Source organism: Pelobates fuscus, chromosome 6 (assembly GCF_036172605.1).
Source record: "Pelobates fuscus isolate aPelFus1 chromosome 6, aPelFus1.pri, whole genome shotgun sequence".
In the NCBI taxonomy this organism is placed as follows: Eukaryota; Metazoa; Chordata; class Amphibia; order Anura; family Pelobatidae; genus Pelobates; species Pelobates fuscus.
In genome coordinates, this window is record NC_086322.1 from 24,035,296 (window position 1) to 24,060,816 (window position 25,521).

Genomic DNA, 25,521 nt, shown 5'->3' on the forward strand with positions numbered 1-25,521 from the left:
ACAATGTTTTAGGATTTCATTAATATTTTAGACTTTGACATTCATGGTCAGAGCCTTTGAAAACCACCACCACATCACTCGTGAAGGATTTCATTTCTTAAATCAGGTTTATGTTCTTGCATTAAAAAAAGAACGAGGAGCAAAACCAATAAAAGTATTAACCAACTTTATTATATAAACAAACATTAAATGTTATTCATAAAAAAATCTAAAGAAGTATATAAACTAAATCTATTATATACTGCCTGTCTAGAAGCAATCCATAACTACACATTATTATTATTATTATTATTATTATTATTTATAAAGCGCCAGCAAATAGCGCAGCGCTGTACAATGGGTGGACTAACAGACACGTATTTGTAACTGGACAAGTTGGACACCCAGCAACAGACGGAGTGAGGGCCCTGCTCAATGAGCTTACATGATAAAGGGAGTGGGGTATAGTGACACAAATGATAAGGGTGGGGCAGAAAAGTAGGTTGTCAGGATAGTATTCACTGAGGAGTTAGTGTTTTGTTTTGATGACAGTTGCAGGAGAGGAATCAGGGTGCCGGAGGGAAAGCTGTTCACAGTTTAATTGAAATGCTTTACTGAAGAAGTACGTTTACAAAGATTTTTTGAGGGAGTGGAGACTGAGTGAAAGTCTAACAGAGAGGGGAAGGGCGTTCCATAGGAAGGGTGCAGACCTAGAGAAGTCTTTGAGGTGAGTATCAGAGGTAGGAGTACGAACAGAGGTTAGATGTAGGTCTCCGGCAGAGTGTAGGGGCCTAGACGGGACATATTTGTGTATTAGTGAGGATAAGTAGGTCGGAGCAGCACTGTGTAGAGATTTGTGTAGAGATTTGTAAGCAAGTGTCAGGATCTTAACTTTAGTCCTATATCTCACATGCATGGATTACGTGTTTCTAACCAAAGAACATACAAATCAAACCCAAAGTTCATAAGAAAACATGACAAAAAGGAAAAATAACAACAAAAAACACAATCAATCTAATGCATGGAATACCAAATCAGCCTCTGTCAAGGAATCTTAAATGGAAGTTTGGTTGTTCATTGGAAGTGTGCATTCTCTTGTCATTTTTGTTTCATATTCTTCCATTGCCTAGACCTGGGGTAGGAAACCTTGGACACTCAAAATATTGATGAATATAATTCTCATAATGCTCTTACAGACATAATGCTGGCAAAGCATCAGGTGAAATGTGGTCCAAAACATCTGGAGTACCAAAGGTTGCCTCCTCCTTGCCAGAACAGGGCTGTCCAAAAGATATATCCCCAGATGTTTTAAAACTACAGCTAAAACCATGATGCTTTGTCATTCTAAAGGCATTCTAAAGGCACGCAAAGCATTGTGGGAATTGTAGTTCAACAAAATCTGTCAATCTACCCTTTAGGCACTCCTGGCCCAGTCCATGAACTACAGCACATGTACAACTAGTGCATTCATAATCCGACAATAGGTTTTCCCTACAGTTTGACATATTCTTTAATCTTAACACTTCCTCCTACAGCAAAATTAAATGTGAAATCAAATTTATAAATTGTGATGCTATTTTATTATGAACTCGCTTCGCATTTAGATCTGGACCTAATCAATGGAGGGACCAACTACGACCTTCTCAACTTCTACATATTTTTGCCCAACAACGTAACTGCAAACTCCCAGTCTACCAAAAACATACAATATTGTTTAGGAATGAGGAATATGGGCTTACTGACCTCGGTGAGTAATTAGCCTTCTCTGTCCTAATGTATATGTTTTAACCTGCATGTATTTGTCTCATTCACAACAATTATGGAGCAAACTCAGTACGGCTGAACCATCTGCTCGTTTTTCAATTCGGATGTAAGTGATCACAATACACATTGAATTCATTTATGTAGGTTAAATGAGCTCTGAAGATATAAAAATTCAAATAGTTGGAAAGGAAACGTTTGGCTTCAGGTTATGTCAGTGCTTGCCATAAGATGTCAGCTTATCTTGTTATAGTCCGTTGATGTGCAGTATGATTCAGAAAACTGAAGTACTCGTACATCCCGGCCACATTGCTAGACATGAAATCATGGATATGCATGACGTGCATGAGAAGGAGAATCTTCAAAGAATGTAGGTGGATGTTTGCACGAGGGGAGGAGACGTGGAATAAATAGGAGGAGTAATTGCAAGGTGACGCTGTCATTAATAAAAGGGGGCATGGGATGACTTTTTCACCCGCATGCTAAATACACTCTGACTTTGTGTGAAAACAAATGGCCCTTAAATTTGATATCAGCTTATGCTACTGGCATCCATTGGCAGGATAAAAGACTGGTACTGAAATTTAAAGACATATTATTTAAAAGAACACCCACGGGGACGATGTGTTAGCCAATGTTTAAAAAAAAAATGCACTATTAAAGTGGGCAAAACAATCAGCAAAACCACTATGCTGGTGTATTGGTTGTGGTGACATTAGGATGTAGATGCCCTCCATCAATTTTTGGGGAAACCATTGACGAGCAGTTTGATCAAAACGGAGCAACCCAATATGGTATCTGCTTTTGCTAATGTAGCATTTCTATATCTGCATTAACAATATCTGTTCCATTCACAGTTTAAAGCCATTCAGTGGCTGAGATCTTGTTTTAAGAATGATTGTCATTTACACCAAATACAGACGTTCTACTACGGAAAAGTCCTTTTCAACCAGATAATGAAAACTAAGTCCTCATCCTGCTGTCAGTGTGAAAACTATAATGTGCCACATGTACTCACCGTTGTTGTATTTATTAAAGAAACACATTAAACTGCTATCCCAAGTTAGTAAATACCACTAGGTTAATGTTCATGATCTCAGATTCTGTACATCTCTATATCTCTGTGCATAGAGTGTCTGTTTCAGTGTACTATAGGGGGCGTGCCCCAATGATTATATGTGACATGTTATGTAGTATTAGTGCTATGAATATAGATCAGTGACATTGCTGTGAGTGTTGTGGAATGACACCATATCATATATATATATAATGTCATTTCAATGTAGGTTTAAATGGAAAGTGAGGTATTTTTTTTTTTTTCAATATTTGTTTCAGATGACAGCAAGTTTCCAAACCCACACTTGGGGTCACCAGATGAGCGCCTCGCTCTGCACGTCCTGCGACAGCAAGGCCTGGTGTTCGAACATGTAGAGACCAGGTCTCTCTACAGCCCTCTGCAACCTGATATCGAACAGGTATGGATGTCCCAGCTCTCACAAAATCACATGATGTTCTTCTGAGTTCTTTATAATGATCAGAGAGGTCCTTGTATTTCAAACACTAATAAAAATTAACCTATTGCTTGTGAGCTTTTTTCTATATGGCTGAGTGGGGAAAGTTTGCAATTCAAGCAAATACGTGTTCAATAGTGTAGCTTGGTGCTTTATAGGCATAATTAACTAAACAGAGAATTGTGGGGAGTTCACAAATGGTGGAACGCAATCCAAAAGAGCCTTTATGGCCTCTGACTGTGAGCATACAGGATTATAGTAAGCGCTCAACTGAAATGGTTTGATTTAGTGGAATATGTGGTTAGGAAAGTGCTGAGTGCTGAATGAGAAAACTTGTTCCCCCACCAGGTCCAAGACCATAGTAGAAAATAAACCCAAAGCACGCCAAAAACAATTGCACATAAAAAAGATTTGTATTCAAACGGTGAATCAGGAAAAATCATACAAGCAAAGTGCAATGTACAGCATAGGCAATGCAAACGGTTTAAAGGATACTCATAACCACATAAAGCCTAATATAGAGTTACTAAAACTCGAAACCCATATAGCAATGTATCCACAGGCATACTGACCTAGAGCAGGAGATAGTCAAACCCCAACGTTTCAACGTCTAGCCTTCCTCAGGGGGATCTCCTGTGAGAGCCTGACAATAAGCAAGTCTAGTATCGCAGTGCACTCTTTAGCTATTCTTCAGTAACACCCAATATTTAAAAGGGACTTCAGGCAACTGTGCTCTACGTAATGGTAATGGAAAATGTGGATCTTCATGCTGAGAAAATATCGTTCCTCCTGCGTATACCAATGGATAATGCATATCCTCATACAATACAGTATGTGATTGGCTGAATACAAGAATCTCTACCCTGGTTACAGTGTCTCTCTGTGCAGTATAAGTTCACCCATATTGTCAGACTGGCAGCCTGTGATAGGTCTCAGTATATAATATTGGCATGTTCCCGAGACCTTCTTTAAGGTCAGCATTTCTCGTTCAGAATTGGCACAGAGCATTTTATCTGAATGTACCTAATACTTCTGATCATTGAGATATGTCATCGTGAATTGTCCTCATTTTCTTTGAACATTCCCTTAATTCTTCGTCATCTTCAAGCTAACTGGTGAAAATGACCGTTTCGATAATGGCAGTTCAGTAATGATAGTTCGGAAGTACATTATCTGATTTAAAAGGTTTCTTTAATATGTTGAGGTACTGTCAGCCTTTCTAATCCATTAAGGGCTAAATGTTAAATTTTGTCTTCACAATCTGGTGATTAAATATCGTATGCCAGTGTTGAACGTCCTATGCCAAGGGCTTGTCTTATTTAGCATTGACACCACCATTCATAAATAGGAGAACTTTTCCATTATGGAAAAGTATTTTTGGAGACCATGATGTTATTACGGTAAGGCCAGGAACTAATGAAAGTATTTAGTAAATTGGGCAGACTAGATGGGCCGAATGGTTCTTATCTGTCGTCACATTCTATGTTTCTATGTTTTACAGCATCACAAATTATTGCCCATTAAGGGATTATAGCGCTTTGTTCCAGATCTCTTTAATAGTGAATAACTTTCAAACTAACCATACTTTCTGTCTTTGTAGGGCAAGCTGCAAATGTGGGTAGATGTATTTCCCAAATCCCTCGGTGTCCCAGGCCCTCCATTCAATATTACTCCCCGGAAAGCAAAACGGTAATATACTTCACCATTCCAAGCAAAATATGCCAACAATCTTTGTATATATTTGACTGTAGGTAAAAAATGGGGTTTCTATCCCATTTATATGGTAACATTATGCCGAGTCTCGTTATACACAGCCATAATATACCTAAATTGACATCATACATGCCTTTATTATACCTAACCTGATATTATACACAGTCATATTATACCTAATATAATATGTGGACTTATTATACCTGATATTATACGTGGCTGTATTATACATGATATTAAACACGGTTACACGGTCATATTATACCTAATATAATATGTGGACTTATTATGCCTAATATAATACGTGGCCGTATTATACCTGATATTATACACGGTCATATTATACCTGATATTATACGTTACGTGGCTGTATTATACCTGATATTATACACGGCCATATTATACCTGATATTATATGTGGCTGTATTATACCTGATATTATACACGGCCATATTATACCTGATATTATACATGGTCATATTATACCTAATATTATACGTGGCTGTATTATACCTGATATTATACACGGTCTTATTATACCTGATATTATACATGGTCATATTATACCTAATATTATACGTGGCTGTATTATACCTGATATTATACACGGCCATATTATACCTGATATTATACGTGGCTGTATTTTACCTGATATTAAACACGGTCATATTATACCTGATATTATACACGGCCATATTATACCTGATATTAAACACAGTCATATTATACCTAATATAATACGTGGCCGTATTATACCTGATATTATACGTGACTGTATTATACCTGATATAAAACACGGTCATATTATACCTGATATTATACACGGTCATATTATACCTAATATTATACGTGGCTGTATTATACCTGATATTATACACTGCCATGTTATACCTGATATTATACGTGGCTGTATTATACCTGATATTATACACAGCCATATTATACCTGATATTATACGTGGCTCTGTTATACCTGATATTAAACACGGTCATATTATACCTGATATTATACACGGCCATATTATACCGGATATTATACACGGTCATATTATACCTAATATTATACGTGGCCGTATTATACCGGATATTATACACGGTCATATTATACCTGATATTATACACAGTCATATTAAACCTGATATTATACATGGTCATGTTATACCTGATATTATACACAGTCATATTATACCTGATATTATACATGGCTGTATTATACCTGATATTATACATGGTCATGTTATACCTTATATTATACACAGCCATATTATGCCTGATATTATACACGGTAATATTATACCTGATATTATACACGGCCATATCATACCTAGCCTGATATTATACACGACCATATCATACCTGGGCTGATATTATACACGGTCATATTATACCTGATATTATACAGTCATATTATACCTGATATTATACATGGCTGTATTATACCTGATATTATACATGGTCATATTATACCTAATATTATACGTGGCCGTACTATACCGGATATTATACACGGTCATATTAAACCTGATATAATACACGGTCATGTTATACCTGATATTATAACTGATATTATACCTGGCCATATCATGCCTAACCTGATATTATACACAGCCATATCATACCTAGGCTGATATTATACATGGTCATATTATACCTGATATTATACACAGTCATATTATACCTAATATAATACGTGTCCGTATTATACCTGATATTATACACGGTCATATTATACCTGATATTATACATGGCTGTATTATACCTGATATTATACATGGTCATATTATACCTTATATTATACACAGCCATATTATACCTGATATTATACACGGTAATATTATACCTGATATTATACACGGTCATATTATACCTAATATTATACGTGGCCGTATTATACCGGATATTATACACGGTAATATTATACCTGATATTATACACGGTCATATTAAACCTGATATTATACACGGTCATGTTATACCTGATATTATACACCGTCATACTATAACTGATATTATACCTGGCCATATCATACCTAACCTGATATTATACACAGCCATATCATACCGCGGCTGATATTATACACTGTCATATTATACCTGATATTATACACACTCATATTATACCTAATACAATACGTGGCCGTATTATACCGGATATTATACAAGGTCATATTATACCTGATATTATACACGGTCATTTTACACTTGATATTATACACAGTCATATTATACCTGATATTATACACGGTCATGTTATACCTGATATTATACACGGCCATATCATACCTAGCCTGATATTATACACGGTCATATTAAACCTGATATTATACACGGTCATGTTATACCTGATATTATACATGGCCAAATTATACCTAGCCTGATATTATACATGACCATATTATACCCGATATTATACACGGTAATATTATAACTAGCCTGATATTATATAGAGATATATCTTGCCAAGTTTGACATTATATATGACCATATATTAGACCACATCTATGTAGTCTGAGAAAAGTCAAATATAAACAAACGAAAAGTGGTTTCCTTGAGATTATATCTCCTGGAGGTAAAACTAAATATTCCTAAAACACAGAAGTAAATGTATGATTGAAATGTTGTCCATTTCTCAGGTTTTATTTACGCTGCATAGTCTGGAATGCCAAAGACGTGATCTTGGATGATGTCAGTATCACAGGAGAGAAGATGAGTGATATTTATGTAAAGAGGTAAGTTTAGGCAGTTTAAGGTAAAGGCAATTTGCATCACTCTACTGGCTTGAACGGATGGTGTTTAACTGTGTGGGTTGGGGTTTGCTCTTAAAATGTATATTGCAAGCACCATAATCACTAGAGTGCTCTGTAGTGGTTACGATAACAGGAGTGCCCTGGCATCACCCACAATGTAAATAGTCAAACCATTTTAGAACAGCTGTGGTTCAACGGCACTGCATCCTGCCACTTGGAGAGCTGGGAGCTCTTAGTGGTGAAAGGCATAGCTATGGAGAGCAGGAGCTCATAGCAGGAGTTTACGGCTCTGCGGAGTGAAAGAGGAGAGGCAGGAAGCAGTGCCCAGCGACCCCCAAGTAATTAACCAAGCAGTTCTAAAACAGTTTGACTACTGACATTGGTGGGGCCTAGAGCTCGGTAGTGATTGTAGTGGTCAGACTGTTCCGTTAGAGTGGAGATATAATATTTTTATTTTTGGGATACTAAAATTAATTATCAAAACCATGTTGTTGTTTTTTTTTTTTTTTTTAATTTGTCCAGCTTTCAATTTATGGTTATGTAAAAGTAAGCAGTGCCCTGCTATACACTGTAATTAGCCATCAGTATGTGTGTTGGTAACTATCTGGTTGTGTGTGTTCCAAACTAGCTGGTTATGTGTCTTGGTAACTAGCTGGTTATGTGTCTTGGTAACTAGCTGAATATGTGTCTTGGTAACTAGCTGAATATGTGTCTTGGTAACTATCTAGTTATGTGTATTGGTAACTATCTGGTTATGTGTGTTGGTAACTATCTGGTTATGTGTGTTGGTAACTATCTCCTTATGTGTGTTGGTAACTATCTCGTTATGTGTGTTGGTAACTATCTGGTTATGTGTGTTGGTAACTATCTGGTTATGTGTGTTGGTAACTATCTCGTTATGTGTATTGGTAACTATCTGGTTATGTGTGTTGGTAACTATCTCCTTATGTGTGTTGGTAACTATCTCGTTATGTGTGTTGGTAACTATCTGGTTATGTGTGTTGGTAACTATCTGGTTATGTGTGTTGGTAACTATTTCGTTATGTGTGTTGGTAACTATCTCGTTATGTGTGTTGGTAACTATTTCGTTATGTGTGTTGGTAACTATCTCGTTATGTGTGTTGGTAACTATTTCGTTATGTGTGTTGGTAACTATCTGGTTATGTGTGTTGGTAACTATCTGGTTATGTGTGTTGGTAACTATCTCCTTATGTGTGTTGGTAACTATCTGGTTGTGTGTGTTGGTAACTATCTCGTTATGTGTGTTGGTAACTATCTGGTTATGTGTGTTGGTAACTATCTGGTTATGTGTGTTGGTAACTATCTGGTTATGTGTCTTGGTAACTAGCTGGTTATGTGTCTTGGTAACTAGCTGATTATGTGTCTTGGTAACTAGCTGGTTATGTGTCTTGGTAACTAGCTTGTTATGTGTGTTGGTAACTAGCTGGTTATGTGTATTGGTAACTAGCTGGTTACGTGTCTTGGTAACTAGCTGGTTTGATGCATGCCTAACTTGCTTTTTATTTACACTATCTTTCTGCTAATGTGAATTTCCAACAATACTGGAAAGTGTGTTTCCTGAATGTGCAAGTTTCTCCAAGTTCCCCGTTCAGTCAGAATTCATTCTTTATTTTGCTACTGAATCACAAGACTTTACCGATCCTTTGAAATGCTCAGAGAAACATGTTGAATTAGTTTACATAATGTCAGGGAACGTTCTGTATACACAGCCTTTCCTATAGGTGCTATTCTTTCCAAACGGGGGGAAATAGATGAAAAGCTAAGCCTTTGTAGTAATGACATGTTGCATAAGTTGTACAAATATACCTCCTCTGTTATTAAACATCTCCGCCCCGCTCTTCCCCTTCCATAGCTGGCTGATAGGCCATGAAGAAAATAAACAGAAGACAGATGTGCATTACAGGTCTATGGGCGGTGAAGGGAACTTCAACTGGAGATTTGTATTCCCTATTGATTATCTTCCTGCAGAACAGGTCTGCTTAGTGTCTAAGAGGGTAAGTCCTGGCCTGCTTGCTGGAACGTGTGTAATACAAAGCCCCGCTGCCTAAAATAAACATCTACCTTCTGTTAGCCCTTTTATAGATCAGCGGAGCTAACATCTCTTTAGATCTGTGTGACGTCTTTTAAATTCATTTTCTGTCAGTCTGTCTGCCCCTTTACAATACTTGATACGCTGCATTTTGCTTTCTACCTAAGTCTAGTTTGTGCTGTAAATACTCATGGCAATACTTATCAATATTGAAATGGAGCAATATGCGGGCAAATTAATTAATGTGGAGCTATCTCCATAGCAACTAATGGGACATGTTAATAAATTGCTCCATGCACCAGTACTCAGCAGCTTTAGTTCATTGAACAGAGCTAGACGATGAGTAGCTGCCAGGAGGAAAAGACAGAGACCTGACATGTATGTCCAAGCGTTGCACTAAGACCAAGGAAATCCCAGCCCTAATCGTGACTCTAACACATCATCATAGTGTTTGTTAAGGAAAATAAATTGTTTATATATATATATATATATATATATATATATATATATGAAACATGGGGGATGGTTGCACTCACCTGAACATGCTTAAATGGGGTGCTGCTGGGGGCCATATTATACAATAAACAATACACAAGATCCAGCGCACTCTCCTATCTACTAAACAGCAACTTCAATGTTGACAGATTTTATTAGTTTTTAAAAGTTTTTTTAAAAACACCTAATCTAGCCAAAATATATATATATATATACAGTTGGTCCTCGTTTTGCGACCTACCTGTTTTACGACGGCTGGCACTTAGGACCGTGGGGTCTTCTCCCCAGCTACAGGAGGTGGCTTGGCTTCTCGTTACCTCTCATCCCACCACCTGCCTGCTTGATCCAGTACCTTCCCACCTTATCAAATCTCTCTCCCCTTGTCTTGAACCGTCCTTAACACACATCCAAAACTTCTCTCTTTCATCTGGTGTTATCCCTGCTCCCCTCAAGCATGCTACTGTCTTACCCATCCTAAAAAAAACATCCCTAGACCTGTCTTCCCCTTCCAACTATTGTCCCATATCCCGGCTTCCTTTTTCTTCAAAACTTCTAGAAAGACTTTTCTTTACTCGTATGACTCACTCTCTCATCAATCGTCTTCAATCTGGTTTCCCCCCCTCCACTCTACTGAGACTGCTCTTATTAAAGTTACAAATGACCTAATCACAGCTAAATCCAAATGCCACTACTTCATACTAATTCTTCTTGACCTCTCTGCTACATTTGACACTGTTGATCATGTCCTCCTTCTCCAAATTCGTCAATCCCTTGGTCTCTGTGACACTGTCCTCTCGTGGTTCTCCTTCTATCTCTCCCAATGTTTGTTCAGTGTCTCCTTTTGCAATGACACGTCCTCCTCTCACCCTGAATCGGTTGGAGTCCCCCAAGGATCTGTTCTTGGTCCCCTTCTGTTCTCTCTTTATACTGCCTCTCTTGGAAAACTCATTAACTCCTTTGGATTCCACTACCATCTGTATGCCAACAACACCCAGATATATATCTCCTCCCCTGATCTTTCCCCTGTGGTCCTGCAACGTGTCACTGCTTGCCTTTTTTCAATCTCTGATTGGATGTCCTCCCGCTTTCTCAAACTCAATCTCTATAAAAATTAGCTTCTTATTTTCCCCCCTCATAATGCTGATCCTCCTCCTTCACTTTCCCTGCAAGTCGATAGTACTTGCATCAGTCTATCCTTGCAAGCTCGTTGTCTTGGTGTTATCTTTGATCCTGGCCTCACCTTTGCACCACATATCCAGTCTGTTGCTAAAACCTGTCGATTCCACCTGTCGATTTATGTTCTGGTAATCTCTTGCATGTACTACTGTAACTCTCTCGTAGTTGGTCTCCCCAAAACTGCCCCGCTACAATCGGTAATGAATGCTGCCGCCAGTCTAATCTTTCTCACCAGTTGCTCCTTCCATACCTCGCCCCTCTGTCGATCCTTACACTGGTTTCCTGTATCCTATAGGTGTCAATTCAAAATACTAACCCTTACTTATATAGCTCTAACCAACTCTAGCCCCTCTTACATTTCTCCCCTGAATCATAGATATGCCACTTCTCGGTCTCTCCGCTCTGCCGGTGACCTTCTCCTGTACGCTGTTCGCACCCTTACCGCTAACTCACACTTGCAGGACTTCTCGCGGGCGGCTCCCTTCTTTTGGAACAGCCTGCCTACCCCCATCAGACTCTTCCCTAGTATTCAGTTGTTTAAGAAGTCCCTCAAAACACATCTGTTCAGAAATGATTATGGACTCCCAGAGTAACTTATCTATACTTATCCAAATCTGTCTCTTGCTCTACTAAAAGAGCCATACTCCACTCTCAACTCCAGCTCTGCTACTTTTCCACCTTGTTTGGTGACTGTCACCCTTGCAGCCCTGTTGTGTATTCGTACCCCACCTCTTCTAGACTGTAAGCTCGTTTGAGCAGGGCCCTCGTCTACCTATTGTTCCTGTGTCACTGTATAATTGTCTCATTTATTGTAAATTTCCTCTCTTTTCATAATATTGTAAAGCGCTGTGGAATTAGTTGGCGCTATATAAATACCAATAATAATAATGATAATAATAATAATTATAATAATTATTTGTTAAACTAATTTGCATATGCACACCCAGAATCCTTTGCAGTAGTAACATCACTGCAAATTTGTGATTTCTGTGGGAAAAGCAAGTCTTATGGAGAGAGAGAATACATGACTTTGAACCACAAGTAAGCGGTTATTAATTTTTCCACGTACATCAACCCATCGCTGTCACCCATTCTCCTCAGCCAAAAAGTACACATCCTTCATTAGGCTTCCATTAATCTTATACCACATGCAATTCATTTTCTGTTAGTCTTTCTGTCCCTTTATAATACCTCATACGCTGCATTTTGTTTTCTACCTAAGTCTAGTTTCCATTTAGGAGCTCCAATACAAAATCTTCAGCCAGAACCCCAAAGTAAAACATATAATAGTGTGTAACAGGCAGCCAGTACCGTGAAATCCCAACCCTACATCCACCATTGCAGGGTCTAATGTTAGGCGCAGCAAATGTTCCTGCTAAACAGAGCTGAACACATGATCCACACATTAACATTCTATATGGAATTTAGATATCTGTCAGGCATTCACCAGCTATGACCAGCAGCGTACAGGTAATATAGCAGTAACACTTTGCATTGTGTTGTGTTGCTAATAGTGAGACTGGAGTTATTGCCACTTGGGTACAAGAATATGTTTTGTGTACCAGGTACAATCACCACTAATCTACACATTATATTCGGACACATACTTTCAGAAATGTTTATTTTTATATTTAGTGTACATATCGATAACTACTTCACTCCCCACTCTGTGTGAAGGGAGGAGGTGGAAAAGACATAGTGCTGTTCTATTAGACCCTTAGCCTTTCTATATTGCGCTGGCACTTATCTACATGTCCACAAATCGGTTGTGTTTTAATGCATAAAAATTCTTCACACTTGCGGTTGATATTTTTTTCTTTATTGTTTCTAATTTTCAAATTATTATTTTGCATCAGGGACAACTGACACTGGTAAGATGGACACATTCTCACCCATAAGTTATATTTAACTCCTTCCCTGCCAGAAATATAATTACCTTAAATCAATACCCATTCTTCCCTGTAAGAGTGACAGGCTGTTTCTGAAATCTATGCTCATGTAATGTCTTCCCTGCCAGACATCCCATGCATTGGAAATGCCATATTACAGCAACATGTACATGGACACAGCATAAATTGAGCTTAACCCAGCTTCTGTTTCAGTTACCAAGATAATTGACCCACATACATCAGTTAAAAGTGTTTAATCGATGGATTCTCTTAACTCTAACCTGGCAGTACTCCTGTGACGTCTGTCCTTAGACTTCAGGAAATATAATGAGTGATGTGCTTCAAGCACACATCCAAAGAAGGTCAAACATAGACATCATGGTCAGAGAAGATCCAGCACAGGGAAGAAAAAATATAAATATATCAATCAAGGCAAGTGGAAAGGGGAGACTATAATTAAGGGACATTAGGGATAGAAAACTGAAGGAAAAACAAAAAATCACAGTGCCCCTTTAAGCTGTAAGGGCAGGTACCAAGATACTTTGGCTTGAGAACCTTCAGTATAATTTTTATTTGTAGAAATGGATCCATGCTCTGTAATAGCTGGTAATAGCTGATAGTAAGAATGGTAGATCCTACAGTATTTAAATCAAGAGATAACATTTTAAAACATGAGAGAAAGGAAGTGATGGGAAGGAGACTAGTTGGAGACATGTTCTCTAATTCAATGGACACAGTTGAAGCTATTGGTTGACTTCTCATCACGCACTTACTGGTGGCAAAAATGTACCATTATTTATAAAATACACTTGTGTTTTTCTTTTCATTGAAGGAGCATTTCTGGAGCAAGGACAAGACAGAAAATAAAATCCCTCCAAACATTATTTTCCAGATTTGGGATAATGATAAATTCTCATTTGATGACTATCTAGGTAAGTACTGTCGTTGATTAAATTGTAATGCGTAACCCAAGCTATGTGTGATGAAATATCTTACAACTTTATTGATTTATTGGCAGAATATTGTAACTGGATGCTGCATGCATATCTATTTGGTCTAAGAGAACTGTGTTCTAAGAGAACACAGATCTGTACCTCAAGATGTACAACAGGTTTAATCAGCTAATATACAGTATATTTATGATTTACCAACTGTTGTATACATTGTTGGGTCATGGGCCCCCATTGTCATAAGACATATACGTGCAAATTTTAGTCATTTTCAAAGTTGTAATAGTCTGGAATCCCGGGTATTTTGGATGCTATTTTAAATGGACAATAAAGCAAACAAGGCATTGTCAATGAAGTTCCCAATAATACTTCCAAATATGATGCATAACATAAATGTTCACATCTACATTGCAGATTTTCCTTATTGGTATGGAAGCTAAATAGATTTTTTTATTTCATTCACAATTTCAGGCAGTTGAAGTTGATACACTGTTTCTCAATGCTTATGTGTACTACCATGGTAACCTAGGATCCATGTGGCTGCTTGTGCTTACCTGTAATATGCAATAAAGCTGCTTCATTGAATCCATGACATGTGCGCAGTTGCCTTGTCGGTATATGCGAAACCCCACCAAAACCCATTTCCAATAAAACACTGACACCAGGGTTTTGGCAAAATTATATCACAGCTTTTATTAATTCTTAACATAAATTATAAAGGTCATTGTCCACAGCAGGCCAACGTTGGCCTACACAATTACCATCCTGCCGTTTACAATTTAACCCCTTGACAATGACCCACCCCCACATAACATAATACCCAAACATTGTAACATTTAACTTAACATTGAAACATGACCATTGCCACCAAAGGGCACCATCCATTGCCACCAAAGGGCACCACAAGTGTAGGGGCATACCGAGACACCCCTACACACCCCGGTTCGGAGCTACCTACGAGCTTGAACCTACCAAACCAGTCCAAAGGCCTACCTATTAGCCCTGAACTCCAAACTTTTTCCCCATCTCACTCTTTTCTCCCCCCAACTTCACTCTCCATCCCCCGCCGCCGTGACCAAACGGGAAACACCTGAAAGCAAAGCGAGGGTGGGTGGGACAACAACAGGTAAGTGCAACTTTAGATTAAAGTGATCCTTAGACCTAAAATGGCTACTACTTATACTTCCCTTATAACTCCACCCCACTCAATTTTCTTAGACCAATCCCTAACCACTGACCCTTAGATGCCTGTCTCCTGGCAATGTCAAGGCCCACTCCCCTTACCTATGCTGCTCCATGGGCTACAAAACTGAGTTGTAGACAGAGACAACAAACAGACATGTAGTAGTTTCTTTATAATGTATCTGACTGGGGGTAATTTTTTAAGGCAGGCTGTTTGACTTCCAGAAGTTCAGCTCATGCAGTGCTGTCTGTGGATGAGCTGAGTACGTACAGTGAGGGAAAAAGTATTTGATCCCCAGCTGATTTTGAACTTTTGCCCACTGACAAGGAAATTATCAGTCTATAATTTTAATGGTAGGTGTATTTTAACAGTGAGAGACAGAAAAGGGCATGTCAAAAAGTTATTAAATTGATTTGCATGTCAATGAGTGAAATAAGTATTTGACCCCTTTGTCTTAGGACATAGTGGCAAAACCCTTGTTGGCAATCCCAGAGGTCAGACATTTCTTGTAGTTGGCCACCAGGTTTGCACACGTCTCAGGAGGGATTTGTCCCACTACTCTTTGCAGATCCTCTCCAAGTCATTAAGGTTTCGAGGCTGACGTTTTGCAACTCGAACCTTCAACTCCCTCCACAAATTATCTATGGGATTAAGATCTGTAGACTGGCTAGGCCACTCCAGGACCTTAATGTGCTTCTTCTTGAGCCACTCCTTTGTGGCCTTGGCTGTGTGTTTTGGGTCATTGTCATGTTGGAATACCCATCTGCGACCCATTTTCAATGCCATGGCTGAGGGAAGGAGGTTTTCACCCAAGAGTTGACGGTACATGGGGTCATAGGCAACATTCCTCCTCCTCCAAAACCAGCTAGTTGAGTTAATGCCAAAGAGCTCAATTTTGATCTCATCTGACCACAACACTTTCACCCAGTTCTCCTATGGATCATTCAGATGTTCATTGGCAAACTTCAGACGGGCCTGTACATGTGCTTTCTTGAGCAGGGGGACCTTGCAGGTGCTGCAGGATTTCAGTCCTTCACGGTGTAGTGTGTTACCAATTGTTTTCTTGGTGACTTTTGTCCCAGCTGCCTGGAGATCATTAACAAGATCCTTCCGTGTAGTTCTGGGCTGATTCCTCACCATTCTCATGATCGTTGAAACTCCACCAAATGAGATCTTGCATGGAGCACCAGACCGAAGGAGACTGACAGTTATTTTGTGTTACTTCCATTTGCGAATAATAGCACCAACTGTTCTCACCTTCTCACCAAGCTGCTTGGCTATGGTCTTGTAGCCCATTCCAGCCTTGTGTAGGTCTACTGTCTTGTCCCTGACGTCCTTGGACAGCTCTTTAGTCTTGGCCATGGTGGAGAGTTTGGAATCTGATTGATTGCTTCTGTGGACAGGTGTCTTTTATACAGGTAACACGCTGAGATTAGGAGCACTCCCTTTAAGAGAGTGCTCCTAATCTCAGCTTGTTACTTGTATAAAAGACAACTGGGAGCCAGAGATCTTGCTGATTGAAAGGGGATCAAAAACTTATTTCACTCATTGACATGCAAATCAATTTATAACTTTTTTGACATGTGTTTTTCTGGAATTTTTTTTTTTTTTTGTTATTCTGTGTCTCACTGTTAAAATACACCTACCATTAAAATTATAGACTGATCATTTCTTTGTCAGTGGGCAAACGTTCAAAATCAGCAGGGGATCAAATACTTTTTTCCCCTCACTGTACACTGATAAGGAAGTCATTTTTTGAAATGGCAGACTGGACAAAAAAAAATGCTTATGGTACACAATTCTAAAATACATTTATTTTGTTTGCAAAAACTATTTTTAATGCAAACTCTCAGTATATGAATAAGGATATAACCTATTAAATGTATTAACGTTTTGTTGGTGCCCAGAATGTCTCTTCAAAGCTGTGTTGGAGCCTGAAGTGTTTCTTTTAATTTCTCACCTTCTGATATAAGCAGAGCCTGAAGCTACATTTAGATAATCATAACCTGGTTTAATTTTCTATTGGTGAAATGTTTCTAGAAAATGGATACGCTCTTTATTAGATTATCCTATTATGTGATGGGTAGGCAATATAACAATTAGAAACATGGTGCTTCTAAAAGTGAATCAGATTTCCTGGATAAAGGCCAAACGTAAAACGGGTCTCGTTTTTAATAATCTCCTTCAAAACAGAATATAAAAGTGTAAAAAAATAAAAAGTCTGAATCAGACATATTGCTAGTTTTGTTGTAACACTGGGCAGAATAGAGCATTGCTTTATTGAAATGGTCTCCTTAGTACCAAAGCCAGCTTTTTCTACAGTATGGTCCCTCTCTTTCATGAGCACGCTGGCATTTTTATAGAAATCTGTGTCCATGAGATCCAGCCAACATCTGCTTTATGCATAGACGCTTATGTAAAGTTGCTTTGTGCTTGTACCAAGCAATCAGCACAGGAACAATATCAAATGTTAATTTCAAGCTAAAATTATTGTAATTGAGGTTTCTCTAAACAATAGCATCATTGCTCTTCCCCCGGTGTCTACTTTCCTGGCCTCCTTTATCGTAATATTGCCAGTTTCAGCAGTAAATCCCAAATTATTCCTCAACCCTCTTTTCCACTAGCACACAACCGAAGAGAAAAACAGAGACCCCTCTGTCACTGCTCCAGGACTATTTAGACCTATTATTATAGCAACACTGGTTTGTCGTGAACTGTATGAATTTGGAGGGTAAAGAGCTGAAGTCCTCTTTGGAACTCATTTAAGATTCCGAGAAGTAGCTTCAGGAGATTAATATTTAATTGGAGATTTGTGGATTTCTCAGGCCACTCTTTTTTTCTGTTTGAGGTTTACAAGAAATTTCTCCATAATCAGAGAGTAAGCAATACTTAAATGGGTATGTAAAGCATTCTTCCTATTACATCATTTGCTTCCATCTTTACATATGAAATGCAGTGAAAAAAGTACAGAAATCGACTCTTTAAATGGCACAGAAAAGCATATTAACATGGCTGTATTTAGAATCAAGAGTTATGTCCATAAAGTGCCTCCATGCTTATATTCACTGCACTTAGCTAAGCTCAGGTAATGTTTCTATTTAGTAAAACTCTACTCAGACTCATTTTCTTTCTAACATTCATCATATGGAATTCCAGTGAGCTGTGGCCTGCTCCATCACTTGTGAGTTGCAAAAAAGTAATGATGGTTCAGGCACTCAAGTTAAATCCAGTGGGCAGATTTATTAGAGCAAAAGAGACCCAATATTTTGGTCCACAACAGGGCCTTTGTCCAGCTTGACCTGGACCATCATTTGGCTAACCTCAGGCCCGGTATCACCCTGGGATCCAGGAGAGTGTGGTATCTATATTAGTAATTATATCCATCACTTGTGAGTGACATCTACATTGCTCTGATAATCACTCATTATTCAATTATTATATAAAGCTCTTATCCAGAACATTTTACAATTTAAAGGAACTCTATCTACACCAAAAGCATTCTAGCTTGCTGAAGTGCTTGTTTGTCAAGAGTGTGTTATCTGTTTTCATTTTACAAAGAGCGCATATTTCAGTAGAAATCAGAGAGCTAGTTCTGTTACTCCCTAGTACTTTAACTCAGTGGAGCTAAAGTCAAAAAGGCAGCAATTGCCCAGTGCACCTGCCTTGCGAAGAATTCTCACTGAGCTGCATTAGGAAGCTTGTAGAGAGCCTCAGAAAGTCTGGCCTGGGGAAGGAAGGGAGGGCTTGCAAAAGCTCCAGACAAGAGATATGTTGCATTTGCAAGCTGTTAAGATATAAACCCTAGGGAAAAAAATGCACAATTAAATACATGCAGGTTTTCATTAGGAGTATATCTACTGAACTGGGATATATTTATTTATTTGTAATTGGGCAGTTGAATTTCTATTTAAGCAAAAATAATATATAATTCTAGACACTGACACTGAAAGCCTGGCCTCGACATTCACTGTAATTCTGGCAGAAACTCCTAGAGCAGGCATAGGCAACCTTCGGCACTTCAGATGTTTTGGACTACACCTCCCATGATGCTTTGCCAGCATTATGGGTGTACGAGCATTATGGGGGATGCAGTCCACAACATCTGGAGTGCCGAAGGTTGCCTACCCCTGTCCTAGATGGTACTAATAAGGACAACATGTGAGCTTACGATGTAGAAGGACAATGTGCCGTGATAACTCACTAGTTGTACATGTACTGTTACATAGAGAGATTATATTCTTCTTTTGTTCTATGTAATGACTTTAGGAAATTTTTATTTTTACTCCTATGAACTTTTTTAATTACATGAAGATTGACATTTTTTTGATTGGCCCCAGTGGAAAGCTATTTTTTTTTTCCAGACCTTAAAATTATGATTTCTAAATTTTTACATCGTATTTATCTAAGTTATCCACACATCAATTTAGAAAAACAAACAGACAAAAAAAAAACTAAGAACAAGAAAGAACACTATAAATAATGAATTAAATCAGCACATTTACAGATAGAGAAGAATAAGTCACTGTCGCTTTTGGGGCTTTTGCACAATCAGTAAGTTAACTAAAAGTTAGCTATGGATTGTGATTTCTTTATTTTTTTTTTATATTTTTTTTCCCCTAGTTTTATCCCTTGCATGAAACTTATTATCAGTATTATGGTAAGTAAAGAGTTAATACGTTTAATTTATTCTGTTAACACATTGTGGGGATTATTTACTTTACTGATCTGGAAATGGGAATTTTAGACCGAATTATCTGAGTTCTAAACGTTCTCCATTATTATTCCAGCTAAGTTATTTTGGTCTAAGAGTCGTGGTCTTGTCAATCCTCCAGAACTCCCCGTTTAGTAAATAAGCCCAGAGCGTGAATTATAAAGTCTGGGCACATGCTAAGGAACAAATTTGGAAGTCGAATTTAGACCTACGATGAATGTTAAACTAGATGACTGGAAAGCAACTTCTAAGCTTACATGTTTTAGATTAAAGTATGTAAACATGTTATTTTCTGGGAAGAACCAATTTAAAACGAAGAAACTTTAATGAAACGATCTGTTCTTCCATGATTAGGAATAAATAAACTATTCTTTACTTACAGGTTCCATACAGCTGGATCTCAACCAAATGCCAAGACCTGCAAAAACTGCTGAAAAGTGCCAACTGGATCTGCTCGACGAGGCTATGTCTGCAGATAAACTGGTATCTTTATTTGAACAGAAGACCGTGAAAGGCTGGTGGCCATGTGTGGCCATGCATGGTGACCAGAAGATTATTGCTGTAAGTATCTGCCCTTTACCCTGATTGTCAACCAATCCCACTAATCAAGGGCATTGCTAGGTTCCAAGAGTGACCGCAACGTAAGCGTAAACCATAACTTGATGCATCTCAGCACTTTAGAATTTTTCAAACTTTGCACTCTTTGACACCTACATAGACTTAGTTCTTGGTCTCTTCCCAGACCCTGTCCTTTAATGTTCCAATCACCAACACTGCAGCTTATTGAAGTGGTTATGGTGTACTTTCTCTAAAAAATTGAGGATCGCTTGGCACCTGAAACCCATGCATTCAACATGAGAAATCCAGAGGAATTTTACTTTCTGTTTATCTGTCCAAATGAATATACAACATGTGCACCCATTACAGTGGCCTTCTCTGAGTACTAGGTGTATGGGATAGGACTTGTCCAATAGAAATGAATGTATTAATGTGTGTGTGTGTGTGTATCTCTCTCTCTCTCCCTCTCTCTCTCTCTCTCTCTCTCTCTCTCTCTCTATCTATCTATATATGAATGAATGCAGACATGTATTAATGCAGAGTGATGCTTTTGTTTGTTGTAAGTGCACGTGAATTCAGAAGTATATTTGAGTGTATTTGTTTCAATATAATATTGTATTTTATGTTAATATTCTATTTAAATCTAAAATCACACAAAGGTGTACTGTACGGGTTGGTATTTTGGTTCACTCTAAGCAGGTTTTGTTACATTTCATCAGTCTGTTATTACCAGACACTTGCACAGCTGATCCCTATCACGGTAAGGGTAGTAAATAGACCTCTGGCCTTTAAAGATTATGTAAAACGATTTCATGTGGAGAAATAATACTGTTATCTGATTGGTTGGGGAGTGCATTTCCCAGTCTGTTTTTGGATGAACATGCTGTTATTATTGGTTATTATCACTCTCTTGGATTTAAAGGCTGAAGCTTTTGCCCTCAAAGCCTCCCTAGCAGTGTCACTGCCAATAATATATGTTGTGTTTAAAGGGACACATTGTCTCTGTTTCCTTAACCCGGCAATGTAAAATATTGCAATTTTGGAGAAATTGCAATGTTTACATTGCACTGTTAAGACTGCCTCTAGTGGCTGTCCATCAGACAGCTACTTGAAGTGCTTCCTGCAGTTTCATTGAGTTACACGTGCATTAGCTTCCCCCCATCAACTGATGTTGCACATTAGGTTTCCCCCATCGGCTGACGTCTGCTTCCTGCAGTTTTACGGAGTTTGACTCTGTGAAACGAGTATGCCCAGCTTTTTGAAAAGCTTCAAAGGAAAGCTTTGAGTCAATGCTTATTCTATAAGGAAGGACTAATACGTGAGCAGTGCTCGCATCAGCTGACGTCGGCAGAAGGAGAGCCCAACCCAGCGCCAAAGGACATTGGCACTGGAATCAGGTACCGTATTTTTCGCTCCATAAGACGCACTTTTTTTCCCCTCAAAAGTGAGGGGAAATGTCTGTGCGTCTTATGGAGCGAATATGAAGCTTTACTTACCTGTCTTGTAGCGTTGGCCGGCAGCACAGGGCGCACCGCGGTACTGGAACTTACATTTCAGGTTCCGGTTTCTGGCGGGACTGAAAGGAAGTGCACACTCAGCTCAGTGTGCACACTTCCTTTCAGTCCCGCCGTAAACCGGAACCTGAAATTTAAGTTCCAGTACCGCGGTGCGCCCTGTTCTGCCGAGAAACGCTACAAGACAGGTAAGTAATTATGGGACAAGGGGAGGGGGACAGTATGGGAGAGGAGACTATGGGGAGGGGGGGGATGGAGACTATGGGGAGGGGGGATGGAGACTGTGGGGAGGGGGGGATGGAGACTATGGGGAGGGGGTGGATGAAGACTATGGGGAGGGGGATGAAGACTATGGGGAGGGGGGATGAAGACTATGGGGAGGGGGGGTGAAGACTATGGGGAGGGGGGATGAAGACTATGGAGAGGGGGGGATGAAGACTATGGGGAGGGGGGGACACTATGGGACAGGGGAGAAAAAAAATATTCTGAACAAACTGTCCCATAGTAAGAAACACTATGGGACAGTTTGTTCAGAATATTTTTTTTTCTGGGGTTTTTCCTCTAAAAACTAGGTGCGTCTTATGGTGAGGTGCGTCTTATGGCGCGAAAAATACGGTAAGTATTTACATTTTTTTTTTAAACCTTTACATTTCCAGATGGGGTCAGCGGATTCCTATAGTGTTAGGGATACAGTACAGAACTTTAATTACTTTTATATATGTTGTACAGTGTGCATAGTAAGCCTTCACTTACATAAGGAGTCATATTCACCAATGTGCTGCTTCATCCTGCACAGTGTGGGAGGGAGATACCTGGGCCCCTCCCCTGCAGAGCTGGACCCCTCCCCTGCAGAGCTTACACAGCAATCTCCAATGCATTATGGAATATTAGTAAAACAGCTTATTTTTAGAAGGCCTGTAAGAGAAGAATGAAGGATACTGATTGGATTCCTGTGATTTTAGTAATCAATTTCAAAACTGGATACATAATAGAAATGGCGACAGAAAAGAGTTAGCATTATGCCTCATGTTTCTTGACTACAGGTATCATTAATTCATTTGTTGTCCACAATATTGGATATTCATTTGGCTTCAGTTGAAATGATCATATTGCATCATGACAGTTGTTGCCAAACTAATGTCAGAATATGTTAAATGTTTAGTTATTTTTATCAGGCTCGTCTATCTATGCTGGTTTATGTGGGCTATTATTTCAGTAAATTTATGTAGGATTATATAGACTTTTCTTGTATATTAGATAAAGGATTAACCAACCAGACAGCCTTACTGTCATTTTAGATCCTTGCATTAAAAGTGGCTTTATCCTTTCACCAGTGGTAAGGAAGACATTGTGCTAAAATCCGGTTTATTTCCTTTCAACTAATTATATCATGCTCACTGTGCTAGATCTGTTCTGACATGTAGACACCTATAATTAACTCACGCTGTGCTGGAAACAGCTGTACCCGGACAATTGTGTGTTTGTATGTGTGTGTGTGTATATATGTGTGTATGTATCTGTGTGTGATTGTGTGTGTGATTGTGTATGTATGTATGTGTGTATGTATGTATGTGTGTGTGTATGTAGCTGTGTGTGATTGTGTATGTATGTGTGTATGTATGTGTGTGTGTGTGTGTGTATGCGTGTGTATGTATGCATGTGTGTGTGTGATTGTATATGTGTGTATGTATGTGTGTGTGTGCGTGTGTGTGTGTGTGTGTGTGTGTTTGTATGTGTGTGTTTGTATGTGTGTGTTTGTGTATAACTGAGCGTGTTTCCTGAGATAGCCTATTGGAAGCAGTTCTTAATGTCTGTTCTATTTGCAGACTGAGACCTTGATTTGGAGTTTGTTCCTTTTTTTTCAGAGCACCAGCCTATATTACCTCTACAGATGTTGACACAGGATCATTCCTCTGTTTTGATATAAGATCTATTGTTTTACACTCCGAGCTGTGATGTTAATTCGGCCCTGCTCAGTGTTAGTGTGATGTGTGAATTTATTATGGAGATCGCTGTTTACCTTCCCGTTCAGACCTGCTCTGCTTCACTGTCCTTCTCACATCTGCTTCCTGTCAGAGCCATTCTGCATTTATCTGGCAGAACAAGTGCCCCTAATCCTCCACATCCACCTTCTCGTGTTTGAAAGACTATTTTTACTCCGTTATTATGACGTCTTTTTTTTTCTTCCACTTCTTTTGCCTCAGTCCTCATTCTGTTTTGTGTCCTCTTCCCTTCCAAGATGGTTGCCTAATAGCTGTCAAGATGGCTGCCTAGTAGCTGGCAAGATGGCAGCCCAATGGCTGCTTACAAGAGGTCCTGGCAGGGGACAGCACTGCATTGATCTGCATCAGGTTCATACTCACTTTGGCAAGAATGCTTTAGTGCAATAATGGGGTCTAATAATGAAACAAAGCCTTATCCTGGGCCCCATTTGTAATACTTCATCTTTAAATACAAATCTGACAATTATTGGCAATAATATTTATAAATCGATTATTGGTTGATCCCTTGACATCTCAACCTTTATTCTAAAGAGAGCTGCAGGGTTTGGTTAATTTCTCAGGAAAAGTGAGTTTCCACACTATATACAGACGTATAAGGACATTAGTGATTAACAAGTGTTAATGAAGAACCTGTCTGTATTCAAAAATCTTAAATCATTTTTCTAAGCTTTATACCATTTTCCAATGTGTTATAGCCATTTCTTCACAACCCCCAAAACTGGCATATTTATATGTTTACACTATTGTAATATTATTCTCCTTACTGATTTTATTTTGCCTTTCCCCCCTTTGTTTCAATATTTTAATATCTCCTGCTTGTTTCTGTCTTTGATTCGCATTTAATGCTCAATGACCTGCTACCTTTAGCTGTCTGTGAGATCCGCAGAGATAAATGCTTTCTAACTATGCACAGTGGCCGTGTTAAAGAGTTGCCTCTTCACAACAATAGTCTACTATAGCACTTATCATTTTATGTCAGGGACTCAATTTATTTACACAACATCCGCTTGGAGCCATTTTCCTCAACTGGAAGATTCGCTCAGAAACCAATTTTTCAATTGTGATATACCGTATTTTTCGCTCCATAAGACGCACCTCCACCTAGTTTTTAGAGGAAGAAACCCAGAAAAAAAATATTCTGAACAAACTGTCCCATAGTGTTTCTTACTATGGGACAGTTTGTACAGAATATTTTTTTTCTCCCCTGTCCCATAGTGTCCCCCCCCTCCCATAGTCTTCTCCTCTCTCCCATAGTCTTCACTCACCCCCTTCCCATAGTCTTC

At 38.8% G+C, this 25,521-nt stretch overlaps 1 protein-coding gene across 9 annotated transcripts in view; it reads left to right on the forward strand.

Annotated features, from left to right (window-relative positions):
- The window catches only part of DYSF (dysferlin), a 352,788-nt gene that overhangs the window by 317,166 nt on the left and 10,101 nt on the right, over positions 1–25,521 (forward strand). For all 9 annotated transcript variants that reach the window (XM_063457567.1, XM_063457574.1, XM_063457569.1 and 6 more), the window contains 7 exons: positions 1,584–1,726; positions 3,076–3,215; positions 4,852–4,940; positions 7,596–7,691; positions 9,583–9,724; positions 14,152–14,251; positions 20,546–20,724. In XM_063457567.1, coding sequence (XP_063313637.1) covers positions 1,584–1,726; positions 3,076–3,215; positions 4,852–4,940; positions 7,596–7,691; positions 9,583–9,724; positions 14,152–14,251; positions 20,546–20,724 — 889 coding nt within the window. The remainder of the gene's footprint in view (positions 1–1,583; positions 1,727–3,075; positions 3,216–4,851; positions 4,941–7,595; positions 7,692–9,582; positions 9,725–14,151; positions 14,252–20,545; positions 20,725–25,521) is intronic.